The sequence below is a fragment of the Pocillopora damicornis genome, chromosome 9, assembly GCF_964200805.1.
Source record: "Pocillopora damicornis chromosome 9, jaPocDami1.2, whole genome shotgun sequence".
Taxonomy (NCBI): Eukaryota; Metazoa; Cnidaria; class Anthozoa; order Scleractinia; family Pocilloporidae; genus Pocillopora; species Pocillopora damicornis.
This window is the reverse complement of record NC_142678.1, coordinates 7,401,612-7,420,912: the sequence shown is the minus strand read 5'-3', so window position 1 is coordinate 7,420,912 and position 19,301 is coordinate 7,401,612. Positions and strand designations below refer to the sequence as shown.

The 19,301-nt window shown below is 37.1% G+C and overlaps 1 protein-coding gene across 2 annotated transcripts; it reads left to right on the top strand.

Annotated features, from left to right (window-relative positions):
- Nucleotides 1–736: 736 nt before the first annotated feature.
- Nucleotides 737–19,269, top strand: LOC113684555 (intermembrane lipid transfer protein Vps13D). Of its 2 annotated transcripts, none has more exons than XM_089183328.1 (23): nt 737–1,317; nt 2,915–3,047; nt 4,481–4,533; nt 4,672–4,732; nt 4,899–4,946; nt 5,626–5,772; nt 6,200–6,325; nt 6,959–7,118; nt 8,263–8,324; nt 8,602–8,712; nt 9,756–9,875; nt 10,190–10,297; nt 10,801–10,890; nt 11,768–11,854; nt 12,348–12,407; nt 13,198–13,326; nt 13,888–14,209; nt 14,929–15,005; nt 15,605–15,772; nt 16,411–16,587; nt 16,838–17,085; nt 17,406–17,572; nt 17,775–19,269. In XM_089183328.1, exons 1-23 carry the CDS (start codon nt 1,199–1,201, stop codon nt 17,951–17,953), a joined length of 2,952 nt encoding a protein of 983 aa, XP_089039454.1. In that variant the 5' UTR covers nt 737–1,198; the 3' UTR covers nt 17,954–19,269. The 2 variants fall into 2 exon arrangements, with proteins under 2 accessions (XP_089039454.1, XP_089039455.1); XM_089183329.1 differs by lacking the exon at nt 737–1,317 and adding an exon at nt 1,631–1,754.
- The last annotated feature ends 32 nt before the right edge of the window (nt 19,270–19,301 follow it).

The window sequence follows — 19,301 nt, the reverse complement described above, 5'->3', positions numbered from 1 at the left end:
GAAAGACAAGATATATTTATGCAATTAAGTTGAGAAAAGCCCACGATGTTGAAAATCGGCTTTGGTCACGGATGGCGACTGAGAATTTACCACACGTGGTCGCCGATTTCAATTTATTCGCTTCCATTAAATGTTTTTTTTCTAAAATTGCAAAAGCTCTTAATATGAACAACTTCAAAGCGCCATTGCCGCAATTGCAAGGCAAACGGGACAAAATAGAGGTTCTTTTCAAACTTCTGTGGAAAGATTCTTGTAATTGAGATAAATTTTTTTTCTAGACCGTACTTTCCCTATAAGAGAATATCATCGTCGCACAAGGCATTGTTGGGGAGAAGTGCGTTGTGTGTCGAGAACAAGAAGCGTTTAAAACAATTTTCCTTGTGATCTCCTTTCTCTTCCAGAGTTATGACTTTTTTTTAATTTATGAGTTTTATTAGATATATATCGAAAATCAGGATCGGAGCAACTGCAGAATACCCGGCCACTCATTTACATGTCATCGAATTAGAATAGCCTCTATTGTGTTATGCCTCGATCTTCAAAGCCTCCCGACACATATAAGCGAGGCGGACCAAAGTGGCCGGGTATTCTGCAGTTTAGCCTCAGGATCTTGAGGAAGGGAAAATAAGTAACATACTGACAAACTGAGTTGAGCGAAGAAATTCTCTGAAACGAACCAGTCACGGTGTTTATCAGCGGTCTTCTCCACTAAAAGACAGATTCTTTAAGTTTACATGAATATGAAAATGGAAAGAGACTTCAACGGTGTTTTGAACTTGTCTAGAACGTAATTAACGTTTTATTTGGTTCTTTGTCATCTGATCAACTATTCGTTTATTTCGTACTTTGGCTCCTTGAACGGAAGTATATAGCTCGAAATTTAATGAGCGTCTTTTTATTAAGACCTCTTGACCAAAATGAAATACTAGATGTGGTGTGATGCTTTAATGGGCACGTGATGGTTGAAGGTCAAAGATGAATTTCATTTGCAAAACAATGGCGTCTATGAGGGAATTACATCATTTGTAAAACTGGTTCCGTCAAGAAACACTCGACTGAGCAGCTCAAACTGAAACTATCTGTGACGAAGAGGCTGATATCAACAACAGAAGAATAACACAAACACTCAAGCAGCGCAAGTAGACGTTACAAAAGTTGAAATTATCGAAACTGAATTTGTCGTCTACAGACATCAGGCATGTTGAGAACAATCACCACATCTACAAATGGTGTTTTTTCTGGGATTACTGGCCCGATATTTTTGGTCATTAACATATACTTGAGGATATATCTCTTATGGGTTCGTGTTAGCACTTGGTAAGTTATCGTTAAATGTTCTTGTACAATGTTCGCTTTCGTGCTATTGTGAAATTCATCCAATCTTGTTAGCCCTGATTGAAGTTATAAGCTCACTTATGTATACTAACTCCTCTATTTGCAAATTTAAATGAGAGATTTTGAAGTTAGTTCTAAATGTTTATATATTTCGAATTAACCAACTAGTGGAGGATATACTTTGAATGAAAATTTCGAATTTGAAATCATCGTGCCATTACTCAAGAGTCCGGTACGACGTCCAAGGGTCGAGATTTGCATGCATATGTAAGCTTTACAGCACAAACCACGCCTTGTTGCTTTTTCTGCCATGGATACTCGAACTTAACATAAAGAACGAGTTATGTTTAATATTTCGATAGTAAAACCTTCATAACAAATGAAGTTTGCTCTTTTGAGGGCAGAGCTTTCAACAGCAGGTAGTCTCCTGTCTGCAATTTCTGCAGATTTATTTGAGAATTGTTGCTACAAGGAAGTTTAATGTAACACTATTCAGTATATTATGGTAATTTGCTGTAATTTCTATTTGATCTCAGAATTATGAAATTCAATCTAATGCAACACCACTTGGAACTGAATCCTTTATGTCCATTTTCATGTCTCTTTTTCACAGTTTTGATATTTTGCAGAATCTTTTGTATGTTCTGCATATTTGTATTTATTTTGCATGTTGAGACAAGTTTCTGAAGGTTATTATTTGACATTATTGTACAAGTGATGCTTTGCAATTTTGACTAAGCTGCAATCTGCACAGTGTCTGAGAGCTCAGGGAACATACATGTATATTGATTTTGTAGAATGTTGTCAACTTGATTTTCTCAGGTAAGCCCTGTGGCTCAGAGAAATTTCCTATTAAGAAAACATTTCTTTCTCTGCAAAATGTTTCCCACATGTTGGCGATATCTGTTCTGGTGAATGGTCAAAGTTACATGTGTGTTCTCAGACTACAAACAGTGACTTACAAGTTTAGTGAGGCCTAGTTTGCAATGCATCTCCTATAGCTCAGGGGTAGAGTATCCAAAGTACTTATCAAAAGGTTCTACGTCTGTTGGAAGCACTCTTAAGTTCTTTTTCTCCTATTATACTTGTGTCATTCACTGAATAACATCAACCTTCATTCAAAAATCTAGCGGCAAACTTTCTCTATACCTCTTTAAAGAATCAGTGAGTGCTTGAAGGCTTTCTTATCAGAAGTGCTGCTAAAAGTTGTAACAAAAAGCAAAGGTTACATTGAAGATCCCCAAAGATAATAGCTACCCACTTGTGGCAGCTGGATTCTGCTAGGAAACAGACCTGTAGCTTTGCAGTAACTCCCTAAAATGGCCAATTTACATCATCAACTTAGTTGATATAACCAAATTATCTTAACAGACCAGTAGCTCTGGCTCTAACTCTAGCTCTAACTGTCATGATGAAATTGTATCAGAAGAAAGTGAATACAATATGTTGACATCAGTGCATCATACGCACCTCTAATTGGTACTCTTATATGGTAACCTTAATTATGTTGAGAGTTGATATCATTTCTTTACAAATGTGTACTGGAAGGCTAAGTTTATTTTGTTTTACTTCATGGCAGGTTTCTGAATCATATCTTGTCATTTATACTTGTGTGGTGGTTTGGACTTCGTGATGTGGAAATTACCATCAGAGAGTTTGGATTTTTATCTGTTCAAGGTGTAAGAGTGCTTTGGGAAGATAACTCAGGACTGGTATGAGATAAATTTTTTCCTATGTTTCTGTTTAAAGTGAGTTGTGAGTCAAAATGATTTTAACCTGGGAAAGTTTTCTTTCTTCATTCCTTTTATATTGGCGCAATCTCCATATTCAGTGAAATAAAAATATGGTTTGAAATAATTTTGACCACAATTCCAATGTAAGCTACAGCTTTCACTGATTTAGTGAAGATGCAGCTGCATGCTGCTCTCTCATTTAGACTTTCTAATAAAAGCTGTAATGATTTTAACCCTGTCACTCCCATGAATGACCAAGACAGAATTTCATATAATATCAAGTAGACAAGTGATGAGAATAAAGAAAAATAAATTTGATCCAATACCAAATTCTCTGAACTGGCATCACAAGAATTGTATGGCAGACAGTAGGGAGAATTACTTTAAAATGAGATCTTAGGCATTAAGGGTTAATGGTTGAGGTATTGGTCCAACTGGTCAAGGTTTGGACTTTGGACAGGATAATTTTATTGTTAAATGAGAGCTAAATGTGTCATTGCACCTCTGCATTGAGGAGGAGTAGGCATCCATAGTCACTTGTTAAGCCCTGTTCAAACCAATGATAGTTGATTATAGCTTCAACTTTCATTTGCTATCATTGACTATCATGTTTGCTTTCAAACGGTTCATGAAAGTTGATGATAGTTGACAAAATCACATGATGAGATCACATTACTGTGAACAAATATGGCATATGCTGAAGTCAGCAATTAAGTGGCATTTGAAAATGAATTTAAGAAGTTGCAAGCTGAAGATACTGAAGCCTACCAAGAGATGATGGGATTGAACTACTAGAAATTCTGTGAACTTATGACGTCTACTTTAGTCATTTTACCGCTTGCCATTTCAGTTTGAGCCAGTTGTTGGCAAAACTCCTGAATGAAAAGCTATCTTTCACTGTAATAGTCGATGATAGTGCACGATAGTTGGTGTTTAACCCTTTAACCCCTAAGAGTGACTAACATCTAAATTCTCCCTACAATATTACCTCTGAATCATGCATTAAGGTCATGAGAATAAAGGAAATGAAAGAAAATGTATGGAGAGCAGTATGGGGAATATGCATACTGATGTTGGGTTGAAAGGGGTTAAAACATGCGTGAAAGTTGAAACTATTTTCAACTATCATAACCATTTGAACAAGGCTTTAAAGTAACCTTGACACAAAGAAGTTGGCCAATAAAAGGCTCTGATAACCAGAGAGGAACTAAAAAAACTAAAAACTACCAAGGAAAGTTTAGATTATGTTTGTCCGAGTTGACTTCTGATAGCTACTGTAAGTGCAATAACTGCAAGCAAGTGACTAATGAATAAAATAGAGTTTAGGTTCCTGGGCATAAATCTGTTTTTATTAGCAATTAGCATTTTCTGACTTATGCATTTCATAAAATTTCTTTTGTTTTACTCGACAGACAATTGAAGATATATCATTAAAGAAAATTGAATGGAATTTCCTAAAAGTTAGGTAGGTTGGAATTTTAGAAGTATTTGTATAAAAAAATTTATATATTAAGGAAAATTTTGCAGTTTTGTGCACTCTTTGACCAGATTAAAATTTACCAAATTTTGGTGCAGTAAATTTGACATTTTTTGTTTCTTGTAGGGATATCACAATTTTGTTTTCTGTAAAGGATGTACACAGAGAAATATTTACTGATACAGAGGTTTGTTCAAATACTAGTTCATAAATTTTACTAATCTTTGTTAAATACTGCTGTAGGAGTGCCTTTGATGAAAATGTTGGGCAGTATTGTCTTGGATTTAACGTAATGTGAATTTCCTTCTGTGACATCTTGATTCTTTTAAATTTAGTTCATTTTCTGTTCTTAGGATACAACAACAGATGTTTACACTTCCTTTACTCTTCACTGGAAGATGGTGAGGTTTTAATGTTTATATCATATATTAATTACATTGTTTTATAGTTATACCTTTTCACTGGTCTTAGAATATTGTAAGTATGTATTATACTTAAATTTTTATATATAAATTCTGTGTAATATTTGGGTTTAATAATTTCTTACAGATGTTTTGCAAATTTAATAGCAGATTTAAATATAAACTTCTAAACAACTAGGCCAAACAATTGCCTTACCTTCAGTTCTTTAAAAACGTTGTAAAATAACTAAATGACAGGTGACTGTGGCACCTCTGTAGATTATGATTTTAGATTTTAGATTCAGACTGTAGATTGAAAATTGTAAATTATGGATTGTGGATTTTAGATTTTGGATCTTAGATTAGAGTGATCAATGTACTGATGATATAAATGTAAGCCTCTAAATTAATAAGTTTTATTGTCAGTGAAGTTATGTCCCCCAATTGACTTCTATCTGTAAAGCTGGATCCATTTGGCACTGACCTAAAGTTTTATTATTATTATTTTTATTATGATTATGATGATGATGATTATTTTTGCTGAATTGATCTCTGGAGGATGTTCTTTACTATATGGTTAAAGAAAAAATTTGAGTAGTGTTAAGGAGGTGTGTTAATTGGAATGTGTTTGGCTGTGCAAACTTCATCAATGTTAAACCTTTTCCGTTTTGATTGATAGCATTCACCCAGTGACCTGATCAGCAGTGACCTTCGCAATTCCAGTGAGACTATACCACCATCCTTTACTTTGCTGCATGCTACTGATGTACAAATTGGAAGCAGACTACATGTGCATAGGGGAGGCTCCTATGTTGCAATGTTTGAGGTAATCTGTTCTGTTGCACTTGCTGGTGGTGTGGAGGAATACATGCATATTGCACTTATCTATGACAAAGTGATGAAGAGGAATTAAGTTTAGCACAGTCACTATTGGAAAATAAAGAATCATGTATTATTTTGTTGACAGAATGCTGATACATCACAGGTTACTCTGTGGGGTTTTGTCTAGTTTCTCTGAAAATGTGTTTCTATACATACCCATGGGTGCTATGAGCCAATGTTAAAACAAACCAAATTTTTTTTAGAGCACAGAACAGCATCTCAGCCAGGGTTCAACTCAGACCTTTTTATTTAGAGCTGAGCATGCTCACTTTGCCTCTTATCCCGAGGGGTTGAGTCTACAATTTCTCAATAGCTGGACAGTTAGAAAAACAGTTAGCATTCAATCTGCTAACATGGATTTCTTTTATCAGGCTGCTGTTGTGGATGGGTTGTTGATACCATCAAAAGAGGCCACATCATTATGTATTAAAATGAGGGAAGTAACATACTGCTGTGGGCCTTATGATCCAGGGCTTATACTGGCTAGAAGAGAAAAGGTAAGATAAATTTGCACAAATTTTGATCAGTCATATGGTTTGACATACTCCTGAAGGGAATGATCTGACCTGACCTGTCTTTTGTCACACCTGTCAAACCAGTCTGACCTGACCAAACCTGTTTTCTGTCCAGAGCTGCCTATTGTAGTCAAACCTGTCTGTACCTGTCTGACTTTACCTGAGCTGACCTGTTTCCTCTATAGAGTTTGAAATATACGGCACCTTTCAAACCTGTTTGCCTCGACCTGTCCACTCACACCTAACTTTAACCCTTTACACTGTAACATCATCATGCATATTCTCCATACTTTTCTCTTTACATTTTCAAGGTTTTAACAAGGAGAATTTGTTAAAACATCAAGATTTTCTTTAGTTACTGATCATTTCCTTTATTCTTGTGACCGAAACATTTTATTCAAGGGTGATATTGTAAGAAGAAATTAGAACCTTATCACTCTTGGGGATTAAAGGGTTAATTACCATGTATCGTTTAATTATCAAATAAGTTACTTTGTTATGTGCCAAAATGACTTGAACATCAGTACCCAGACCTCAATATTATCAAATGTTACTTTGTTTAGTTTCTGGTCAAATCAAATCTCTTTAAATGTACTGTATTTTATTACATTTCAGATCCTCAAGATGCCACTTGTGGATTTTTTAGGTACATTTCACAAATCAGGTCCATCACAGGTTACAATGAACTTTCATGGGTTACAGATATTTGTCAGTCCTTGCAGAGTGAATTCTTTAGTGGTGTATTTCTACTCCTGGATTTGTCAGCTTAAAGAAGGTAACATTGAAACAACAGTTAATTTTTTCAAATGAGTGGGACTTCCTGTTGTACTTCAGGTCTTCATGCATCTACATGTGTACATACTAATAAAAATAATAATATGTAATATTTATATTGTGCATTTTCTATAAAAAATAATTATGAAAACTAATCAAATGCTTACATACCAGTACATATAGATCATTTTCATTGTAAAACAAGATTAAACATACTGCTAGGTTACAAATAAGAAAAAAAAAGCAAAAAAAATATGTTTATGATATTGGGCCATGTAAGAACAAATTGATTTCATTTTTAAACTTTTTTGTAGGCTCTTACCGGTAGCGATTTGTTATGCACATGAAACCTTGCGGGAAGGCGAATTGCTCATTGAAAAACGATGCAGGGAATCTATTTAAGTTAATCTGTTTTTGATGTCGATACATTGTGAAAATTTGATCTCAAGCAACATACTTTTGTACAGTATGATTGTTAAGAGGAAAAGGAAGTTACTGATTGGAGAATATTGAATCAATCTAACAACAACTTGTAGAAACTTACGCACTTCTTTGATGTGGCGAATGAAAGAGTTAACCCTTCACAACCCAACAACAGTATGCATATTTTCCATACTGCTTTTTATACATTTCCTAAGATGCTGACAAGGAGAATTTGTTTAAAAATCAAGAGCCTCTTTGGTTGGTGATCATTTCCTTTATTCTCGAGACCTAAATGTTTGATTCAGGGGTGATTTTGTAAGGAGAAATTAGATGCTAGTCACTCTTAGAAGTCAAAGAGTTAACGAACAGCTGTACCGCCGTGACAAGCCGCTTCCGTTTTAATGCAATCTGAAAAGCTGTATTACAGGCCTCTTTTATTTTGCATCGCGACATGATATGGCATCAACCTGCGAGCTTATGATGAACCCTTTAACTCCTAGAAGTGATTCACGCGTAACTTCTCCTTACAATATCCATAAACTATCCAGGAAACAGGTAATGAGAATACTCAAATGTATCAGGTACAAGTTGTTATCTTGATCTAGCACTAAGTTCTTGCAACTGATTTACAAGGGAATGTGTAGCAGCTGGAAGGGAGAATTAACAAAGAGATCCTGGGAGTTAAAGGGTTAACACACTTTTTCCTTTGTATTTCGTTTCAGCTTTGTCATCTGAATCAAAGGGTCGCGATGAAACAGACATTAATCCTGACAAGTTATTAGAGGTGAGCTGTCCTTCTCACAGTTTGTGAGCAGGCCCTTATTACTAGAGCTCCTGTTAGTGCGTTTTTCGCCCTTGGTAAAGCAACGCGAGTCAGCCAGAGGTCAGTCAGGGGTCTAGCACTGATTCATTTTTAGCGACCTCTGCCCGACGTGTCGCAATCTCCTCGCAGACTGAGAAATAAGCGTCCTACCGCACTAATATTGAGGGCCTGCAAGCCAAGAAAGGATAAAACAGAATTCTATGACGTTAATGCAATTTCTTCTTCTTTCCTACCCTAGGTCAATGTCAAGTCGGACGATTCGAAAGTTTCAGTTTGCTTTCAAGATGGAGATGAAGCAGTCAACATCATGGCGTCGTTCAATCTCTCGCTCCTTAAGAGAACCAAGAAAGTAAGATTCAAGATCCACGCAATATTCTCTGATTTCCTTTCATTCATATTACTTCTTGGTGGCAGTTGCCAAAATTTTTTTATAGCATTGACCACAAAACATATTCCTGACATCCATCTTCTGTTGGATGTGGGATTGGAAGCATGCGCAGATATTACACTTATAACGTGGGTGGGGAAAACATTATAGGTTCTTTTAATTAAGGTTTCATTTTTTCTTTTTGAAAAAAGGTGAATTTTTTTTCCCGCGTACGGCATGCACTAACCACGAATAATAATAATAATAATAATAATAATAATAATAATAATAATAATAATAATAATAATAATGGTTATTATTATTTAGAGCAATATTCCACAGCCATCTCCTGGGTAAGAGCTCAAGTTTCGTTTGCGCTTTTGCGATCTGCTCTTGTCTGTTTAAGAGGCTCCAGGAGCATTGGGAAAGTTCAGCGTGACATGAAGAACAATGACATTGATGTTGGCGTTATTATCGCCAAGTTTTACGTTTCTCAAAACCAGTCTTGAATTCTTTATTGCTATATTTTAGCCTAGATAAATCTTACCTATTTCAATCAAAGTCGACAGATTTTTAAATACATTTTATGTTTTTCTTTCGCAAACATATTAGTAATGTATTTATGTTTAGAATTTTATTGTTATCGACATGTGTTAAAAGTATAGAATTATAGATTCCATTGTAAATAGATTTTAGCTCTTGAAATAAAGATATTTCTCATCCATAAAATTAAAAAATATATATTATTATTATTATTATTATCATTACTGTATCAATTATTGGAGCACTTTTCGATTATGTGTCGCAAAACCAACCAAAGCAATCATAACAGCCACTCATGACAAGGCCAAACCGCGTAACAAGATAAAACATTCAAAGCATTCCCGGATTACATTCGAAACTTAATTGAAAATTTTTTTCTCTCAGCATTGCTATTATCACTCCATAACTGTATTGAGCTTAGTAATTATTACGACATGATAAATTGTATCTTAAAGTACAAGTGCATTTTTATTTCTTTCCAGACTCAGTATAGAGCTTCCGTGGGAATACAAGCCTATGTCCCCAGCTCAGAGGGGAAAAAAGATCCCTATGCCGTTATTGGAAATGAATGGATCTCAAAGCCTTGGGAATGTTCTTTTATTGTGAGTAATTTGAGAGTAATTTTAAATTGAGTGTCGAAAGGAATCCAAGGCTTCATTGGTTTTTCTTTACTTCGCTCTGTGATTGGTCTAAAAACCTTGCGCCACTCTCTTTACCAATCAGAGGAAGAATTTAAAACAACCCGCGCTTTCGGCAGTTTGGTTGTTTTTTACTGCGAGTTCTCCTTGAATATTTTCGTGTTTTTACCGTTTTAACTCCATCTCATAAGGACCTTGGTCTACTATCGGTAATCTTTCACCAATTTTTAAGTTGACTGTAGAACAAATAAAAAAGTGATTTTCTTTCTACGCAATAGGGGAGTGATTCCGCAGGCCATTCCAAAGTAGCAAGAATAACATCAGATCAGAACTTTTCTGTAGTTCTCAGACCTGACTCCGTTCCAGTATTACAGAAACTTCAAGAGGTAAGAGTGACGGTTTCTTAGCTGTGGGGAAAACTGTCTTGTAAGGGACATGGAGGCTTTACAGAAATAGATTGAAGTGATGAACGAAAGGTGTATCACAAATGTTATGCGATTCCATGCCACTTTTGAAAATAACAGAAACTAAAAGAAAGAAAAATAAAGCAAATGATGTTGTCACTATTCCCTCGAGCAGTCGACCCCATCGCCTGACGAAGACTAGCAGTAAGTAGTCGAAACGTCGCGATGTACATCTCAAGTGACTTCTTCGTGAGACAAACAAGTGTACGGTTTATTATTGTGACATCATTGTTCATTTCTGTTAGGGGATACGTTAGAGAAGAAATGTTACCAGTGTCATGTGTTCTAGATCGCTTGGTTAGCATGGGTTGTAGAGTGCCGGACTACTGTGCGGAAGGTTGTGTTGTTGTTGTTGTTGTTTTTGTTTCTTTTTTGGTGTCGATTTTACCCAATTTCTTTACACCTTTTTTTGTTTTTGCTGGTAGGAGTATGTCAGCCTGTTGGATCTGAGTCGAATGCGCGATTTGTTCGGTTTGTTAAAGAAGGAGGCAGAAGAACAATCCTCACCAAGTCAGGTATCATTACGGGTTCACTGCCACTAAATTAATAATAGCCTGCGGGCAAGCCGTTGGTAGGGACTTTAAGGAAACCACCACGGCGACGGCAACGAGAACATCGCAAAACAGGAGATCTAATTAGCAGAACAGTAGCGAAACATGAACGTAATGAAACTTTGTACATTTCTTAGCCGTCCCGTGAAATTGCCAACTTTTACGTCCTCTTAGCAAAGAAACCTCAACAGCAATTAAGTTTCGTTTTTACTCTGAACTCAACGTTACATTCACATGTTATGCCGATGTGAAGATTCGTACCGTCAGAAACATTGAACGCCTCGAGCTTCTGGCGAAAGTCGCGAAGGAAAATAAATTACGATATTTTCAGCAATGTTTTGCCACACGTCGACGTAGTGACATCTTAAACTCCCCTATATCGGCTCTTCTGCACGAACCTTCCAGACAGCAACGCTGTTAAGACTTTACCCTAAGGAAACTTTTGTAGCTAGGACGGCAAAACCGAGAAAGATGTCGATTAGAAATTGAATTTATATTTTTAGTTAGAATTTCCTTTCGCTAATAGCTGGATTTTTTTCTCCAGCATAAGTTGTGGGAGCAGCCTTGAGTTTCTAAAAAAACTTAGAAAGTTTCCTCTGAGGGTTTCTGTCATCAGACCACGTAAATGTTTGGTCATTTCACTTTGGTCTTTTTGCAGAGGACATCCAAGAAATATACAAAGTTTTAAAACGCACGTGCTGAGCTGTTGTTCTGCTCGTTAGATATTTTGTTTCGCCTCGCCCTCGTTGCCGTCGCCGTCGTGTTTTTGCTTAAGGTCCCCAATGTTCTTTTTCACTCCTTGATAATATTGTTGACAAGTAGATTGTTTCCTAATTTCCAGGTTTTCATAAGTCTCAGAGGATTGATAGTTTCTTTGGAAAGAGACGTCTACGATGAACTTCTGATTGTCAGTGTCGATGACATACGGGTAAACACTTTTGTTCTTACTGTTTACTGAAAATAGTAGCTTTATTTTGTGAGTTTCTTTATTTGTTTTTGGTTTTACCTGGCGAAACAAACTCTGATTGTATACTGTCTTACAAAGAAAGCAGTTTCCTTGAAATGACAGGTCTGCTTTAGTTTTAGTCAAACTAGAGTAATTTGGGAAGTAACTCAAAGCTGAGGTGGAAGAGTCCTCATATCTGTGATTGATGTTCCACCGAAATGTTTTGGATTCAGAGAACTGTTAAGAAAATTTCACATTCAAAATTTGTGTCCTTCAAAATGCATGTGTTTGGACTCGACTCCGCTATTTTTGCTATGTAAACGTAATGCATGATTCTGAGATTAAAAAAACAACAACATCGAAATCATGTTTGTTTTAATTAAAACCTCATGTGTGCGGACATTTTTTAGGACTCGTTTGTTTTGTCTGAGGGCATAACGAAATCTTTACTTTTGTCTTTGTTTACCTCCTGTAGGTTGATTTTAACCGAGATCAGCACCATGTAACAGTGGAACTGAGTGTGAAAGACCTTGAGGTAAGTCTGTTAACCCTTTAAGTGATCAGCATCTAATTTCTCTTCACAATATCACCCCTGAATCAAACATTTAGGTCACGAGAATAAAAGAAATGATCAAAAAATAATGAAGCTCTTGATTGTTAAACAACTTCTCATCGTCAGCACCTTAGGAAATGTATAGAGAACAGTATGGAGAATATGCATACTGATGTAAGGGTGTAAAGGGTTTTAAGACCTTGTCATAGTGCTTATTGTAAGGTTCTCTCTGAGTGCACCAGAGTTAACGAATAAGATCTAGAAGATTGCTTTTATACTTCAGCCCATTTTCAAATAGTTGAACCATAACAGCAATTTTTCGCCTTAGATAATACCCTAGTAATCATTTAAACCCTCAGTGTGACGAGGATCTAATTTCCCCTTAGAGTAATACTGCAGAATCATTCACTTGGATTATGAGAATAAAGGAAATGATCGCCAACCCAAGAAGCTCTTGATTGTGATACGAATTCTCCTACTCAGTACCATAGGGAATGTATCGAGTGGAGTTTGGAGAATACGGATTCTGATGTTAGGATGAAGGGTTAAGAGAATGTGTTGGGTTATTCGTGTTTTTCCCACGTTTTTGATTATATACATGATTTTTTTCTTCGCCTTCATCTTTTCTCTGAAAAAGATATCCTTGTCTCCCTGAGTTCTGATCGACTTTTGTTACTTCTTTTGTTTTAGTGTTTGTATACCGATTCCTCTAGCTTTTTCATGTCTAAAATTGTAATCTTTCTCATTGACCCATAATTGTGACTGTCAACAGGTAGAGGATTGCGCGGATAAAATCATTGCTTTTCAACAAGAGCGTTCCAACGGTATGAGTTCCCAGTCTCTTCTGCGGTTTTCATTCCTGCAGGATGCGAAGAATGAAGCGGGGAGAGTAGTTGTAAAGGTACGTCTCAAGATGTCTACATGACCCGCTGTGTGGTGGAGAAGTGAATCTCTTGGACAGATCAATAATTTGAGTCGAAGACTTTTGTAAACTACAGTTTGAAATCAATTTGATTATCTAGACAGCTAAATTTGGATGTCTCTTGTGATTTCTCGGGCGATTGGCGCTCAATCGAGGAGGACGCCAGTTATTCTTCTGAGCTGATACCGCTGAAGTTGAAGCGTAAAAAGTTATGAATAGAGTGGCTTTAAAAGAAAATTTTTGTTGTATCCTTACTATTTAGGAAAATGAAGGGCTGCATTTTCGAGAAGGACGCTCGTTTTGCATTATTACACTAAAGTTTAAGCTCAAAAATTCACTAATAAGGTGGCAATGAAAGAAGGTTTTCCTTGTATCCCTACTATTTAGGAAAGTGAGGGAGGAGGGGCTTCTTTTTCGAAAAGGGCGCTTGTATTACATTTTGGCTTAGGGGGTAGGCGCTTCTTCGGGGGATGGTGCCTATAATAGCGTTGGCACTTATTCGAGAAAATACGGTATTTACACGTTTTCTCCTCGCAAAAGAAACTTCGCTTGGAACTGGGCGAATCGACAGTCACATTTCAAGAGAAACTCATTCTGAAACTTCTGAAATTTGCTGGCATCAAAACCAAGACCCAGTTGTGGGGCGAAGACACAAAAGCACAACAAGAAAACTCGAGCGAAAGTCCGTCCACTGCTGTCACAAAGCCGTTTTATTTCGAAAAGCTACATGTGGAACCGTTTCGAGTTGTGGTAACTTGTAATCCCGCTGTCGAGCTTTCAGATGATCTTCAGAGTTTGAAAACAAAGCTGGAGATTCCTGCCGGTTTTCCACCATTGATGGAGAATGCCAGCATGCAATTTGGTAAGTAAGATTTCATTTCTTATCTTAAATAAGAACAATAATTACTCTGACATAGATCTTTAATCCTTATTGTCCTAACATCAGTATGCATTTTCTCAGTACTGTTCTCTATACATTTCCTTGGGTGCTAGAAAGGAGAATTTGTTTAACAATCAAGAGCTACTTTAGTTGGTGATCATTTCCTCTTTTCTCGTGACCTTAATGTGTGATTGAGGGGTGATATTGTAAGGAGAAATTAGATGTTGGTCACCTACAAGAGTGAAAGGGATAAGGAATGAAAAAAGTCATAGTGGATTTCTTTTGTTCTCTGCCATATGTTATGTACTTTTAGCGGGGAAAATTAAAAATTTGAATCTTCGCCCGGCCTTGTGATATCTCACCTGTTGTTCAGATTTGAATGTAATGTTCCATCATTTGAAATCACCTGGACTGCTAATTAACGATCTTATTCGCGCTGTGTTTTTTATGAATGCGGGAATTTTTCATGCACCGTGGAGTTTTAATCTTAGAGTTATGTCGGAGGAATCTAAGGAGACATATCTAAATTTCTAACGGAGCTAAAATGTGCCTTTTAGTAATTATCGTTATTGAAGAAGCCACATCCCATGTAAATGTAAATTTTTAAGGATGGATTGAAATTTGAATAGTTCTTCTAGCGGTTTCCATTCAACGATCCAATCCAGTCAACTCTTTCGTTTCTTTTCTTTTTTTTTTTTTAGGAGAATTTTTACGAACGGGTATTACTTACAAGACAGCGGTTGCCCTTGGTCGAGACTTCAGGAGACATTATTTGAAGGTGAGCTAATTTTCCGATAATCCTATGAACGGTGCAATATTCAAGCAGAACACTTAAGACAAGTTTAATATCACTGATTGCGACTTACCTGAGACCAGTAGTGAACGCATAAGGTGCCATCCGCCAAGAGCATCGAAGTAGTAAGAAAAAACAAACAAACAAGGAGAAATAAGGGACTGTCTGGCAGTGGGCAGCAATCCCCAGGTGTCCAATTTTATTGAATTTTTCCTTTTATTCTTTCATTATTTCAGCAATAATGATTTTCAAAAAAACATAAATTGAGGTTAACAATGAAGAAATCGATTAGAGAAGGATTACTTAACTTGTAGGAGGTGGGATGTTCAAAGCACATCATGTTTTAATCTCGTTAAAGACCGTAACATCTTACAGTGTCCTGCCTTTCTTTACCCGAATTGAGAGTGGATAGTTACAAACTTTCAAGGAAAGTGGGCGAAATGTTGATGGTGGGGAGGGGCGGATTGGGAGGAGTGCGGGGTCTAAAGATTAGCATCGGGGATAGTATTGGTCCAGTCCGCAAGCGACGTGCTTTAGAATGATGCTGCTAATGAAAGGTAACCAGCTCTGCCATTTCTTTACAGGAGATTGGTCGTCAATCCACCTCTCTTCTTGGCTCGCTCCATCTCCTTGGTAACCTCTCCAGCTTGCAAGGCGATATTTCCGATGGACTGGCCGATCTGAGGGAGACTGGTGACTACTTTGGCTTCGTCAGACACGTGAGAGGTGGACTGGCTGAATCCTACTACAAGGTGCTTGTTATAACTGTACAACAGTGTTCAAGTGCAACGTGTTGTACTTGAAAGTTTCGTAAATCCTTTTAAGGCAGTTTTCATTGTGAGTGTCGAAAAGTGTTCAAGGTTGCTTCGGTTTGGCTTTACTCTGCTCCATGATTGGTTCAGAAAATACGCGCCTCTCTCTAACCAATCAGATGCAAAACAAAAACTAGTAAATTGTTTGGAAACCTATGCAAAATGTCTGATTACGACCTGTGAAATATTGTTATGTCTTTACTGTATACAGAAGCGAAGGTTCACACGATTCCATACGTTTGCCATGTTGTGGCGCATTCGTTTTTGTTTTTTCGTCTAAGTTTTCTTAAAAAAAGAAGTGGTAGACGGCAGCAAAAACCCCCTTTAAGTCACAAATACACAACTTATTTCGATAGTGTTGGTTTAGAATTGCATTTTACTGGTATAGAGGGTTGTTTGAGATTTCTCCACCAATCACAGAGTGAAGTGAAACAGAATCAAAGCAACCCTGGAATTGAAATTTGCAGTCGCATAACCCGTAAACACTTGCGCAAAATTACGAAATATCACGCCACCCTGCCATCAAATATGTCACTCTCGTTTCCGTTGTCTCATTATCATTCACGTTTGTTCTGCAGTTCGCGGATTCATGGGGTGCGTGCATCTCTCAGTCACAATCGAACAGTCCCACTTTAAGTAGCTCCTCATCTGGGAGCCGCTCCAGCTCATCGATGAAATCTATAGGTGGTGTTGTTGGGACGTTAACGAGCTTCCTCTACAGTCCTTCAAAAGATACGGGTCAAGGAAAATCGCAGGTAGCTTGTTAATTATTTATGATGTGCTCTTGATCTGACGAATGTTGCCTCGTTTTGGTGTTTGGTCAAAAGCGGTAGCAGGTTAAGAGCCTGGTTCACAGAATGACGTGACGTTTTTGACGTGGCGTGACGTCGTGGATTACTTGAGATCAGGACCCAATTCCTGTAACTGAAAATTAGTTTTGCGTTTCATAATGGGGCGACAAAGAAGTTTTCAAACGTCATTCTTTTCTTCACGCATTTGCTCTAGGTCTCCAATTCTTCGACAGCCTCGTCTGCAGATACTCAACAGAGAGTACCGGCAGCGAGGAGACTGATACCGATTGAATATAACGAGGACCATGATTCTTCAGAAAGTGAGGAGAGCAGCTTGTCCTGCATTCCGTCAGTGGAAGGGTGGGACATGGTGCCGAAAGATGCCCAAAGAAAACTAAAAGGGCAAGAGTTCTTAGAGAGGCTGACAGTTAGCTTGTTTGGTGAAGTCGATAAGAAAGAAAAGTAAGACGAGAGTTAATCGTAGGATATAAAAAATAAACAGAAAACATGTAAAAGTACACAACTGACAACTTTTGTTTCGACCAATCACTTCCAGGTTGAACATTTTTTGTTTTGTTTGTTGTTTATTTGTCTTTTTTTGTTGTTTTGAGGGTGCTTGTGTAACCTCGCAACCCAAGTTGCAAAATGAGGAGGGATTACTCTCATGGTGCGGTTTTCTCAAATGAAAACTTTCAATTTACCTAGCCATGCCTTTGCGCCAACAAAGTCTTCTAAGATTCTTTGACCTTTGTCGGTTCACAGCTTGTCTCTCTCCCCAACAGATTTATCAGCTGCTTGAGGCTTCGTTTCAAGGATCCGAAAGACAAACTGAATGCCTTGGTAACGAGTCAGCGTGTGTACATCATGAAGGTTGGTTTACCATCAGCTGATCACGTGTTGCTTGCATTTCAACTTGTCAACTTGTACAAAGCCAGGCACAGAGATCAAGGTATGTGATCAACCTATAGGTGAATGAATAACGGATAAATCTGATTAGGAATGGAGAACCACGAAATGGATCTTCTGATGTGAAGGGTTTTTTTTAAAAAATACTCGAACCTGTTCTTTTAGAACAGGGTAAGAAAATGGCTGAAGTTCATAGCTACATTGGTTGTGAAGTTCACTCAAAGTTGCGATGGTTTTTCTTTCAGATGAAGAACATTATCTGGAATTGTTGATGCGAATATCGGGTGGGAAACGCCTGTCTCTCCCCTCCCCTAATCCTGCCGACAACCCCCTGGTAAGATGTGGCACCGTTAAGATTGCACAGAATGCAGCGAACGTCATAAACGAGGCCAAGAGATCAAGCGAGGAGGCTGAGTCGAGATAGCAAGTCGACGTCGGTTGTTCATATGTAGGCAGCTTGATTTCGGCTTTTATCCGTTGTACGCCCAGAAGGGTATTTATTGATTGGGTAGTTAGCTGATGTAGGAATCGTCTAATTTTCGCTCGTTGATAGACTGAAGCTGTCAAGATTACTCGGTATATCTCATTTTCTTTGGCAAGTATCATCTGCTTTAGCATCAAATTAAGTTAACTATTATTAATTTTTTTGGGTTCAAGGATAAGTTTAAGGGGAGGGCATAGAATCTGTGGAATAATATATTTATTTTTAATGAAGGGTCATTGGCAGCATGGGTTTTGGTTATCGACGGAGCTTTGTTGCATTTTTTTTATCTTTTTTTTGAGGAAAACTAGACACATGCAGACTGTAAATAGGGCGCGCATGATCACAGTAATAATGATGATATTTACAACAAGAATTATGATAATAATGATAATTATCGATGACGACCGTTATGATGAGACGACAGCGACGACATTACGATACGAAGACGACGACACGGTGATGATGATGATGATGATGATGATGATTAGGATGAAAATGATAACAATAATACTATTACATTCTAAAGATAGATATTCTAATATAAGTTTACAGTAAACAGCAGATAACATGGTTTCATAAAACAATTGAAGATTTCTAATGAATTTGGGAACAGACGGATTTTTTTTTCCATTGTACTGTGACATGTCTTGCAAAATGTCAAGTCAGGTGTATCGCAGTTCCTCTAGGAGATGAAATAAGCAATACAATTTTCTTTCCAAAGATTTTATATATCAAGAATTATTTTTGTGTGCAGAGTATATTTAAACAAAATAGGTATTCCAAATGTAAGATAAATTAGTGAAGTTGAATATTATACTATTTGCTCGAGCGATTTCAATATAAAAAGCGACCAGCTTAATATTGATCTCAATACTTCAATATTTAGAAATATGTAAGAAATCAGTGATGGAAAAATCTCTTAAAAACATGAGTCATGAATGACATGACAGATCGGTTCAATGGTTGTGGGGAAAAATCGATTACTATGGTATTACGAGTTAAGAGGAGAACTGATCTTAACGGAGAAGGTTGTGTAATTTTCAGGATTGATCTGTTATTATTGTCCATGGTTGATACTTCCGCCCACAAAGTTGCTTCATTTGGCAAATTACACTCTGGTTTACGGGAGTGACTTAACGTCAGGACGGAAATCATGGTAGTCATTGTAAAGAAGTGTAAGTAATGAATGGACCAGTAGTTCTTTGTGGGGGTTCCAATAAATTTGACATTTTAGAATAAAATGAATTCTTCTACAATTTGTCTTTTCGCTGTTCATTTATTATACACA

Coding starts and splice junctions, on each gene's coding strand:
- LOC113684555 (XM_089183328.1), top strand. CDS start 1,199: ATGTTGAGAACAATCACCACATCTACAAATGGTGTTTTTTCTGGGATT. Junction 6,326..6,958: donor TACTGGCTAGAAGAGAAAAG/GTAAGATAAATT, acceptor ATTACATTTCAG/ATCCTCAAGATGCCACTTGT. Junction 11,855..12,347: donor TCAGTGTCGATGACATACGG/GTAAACACTTTT, acceptor TACCTCCTGTAG/GTTGATTTTAACCGAGATCA.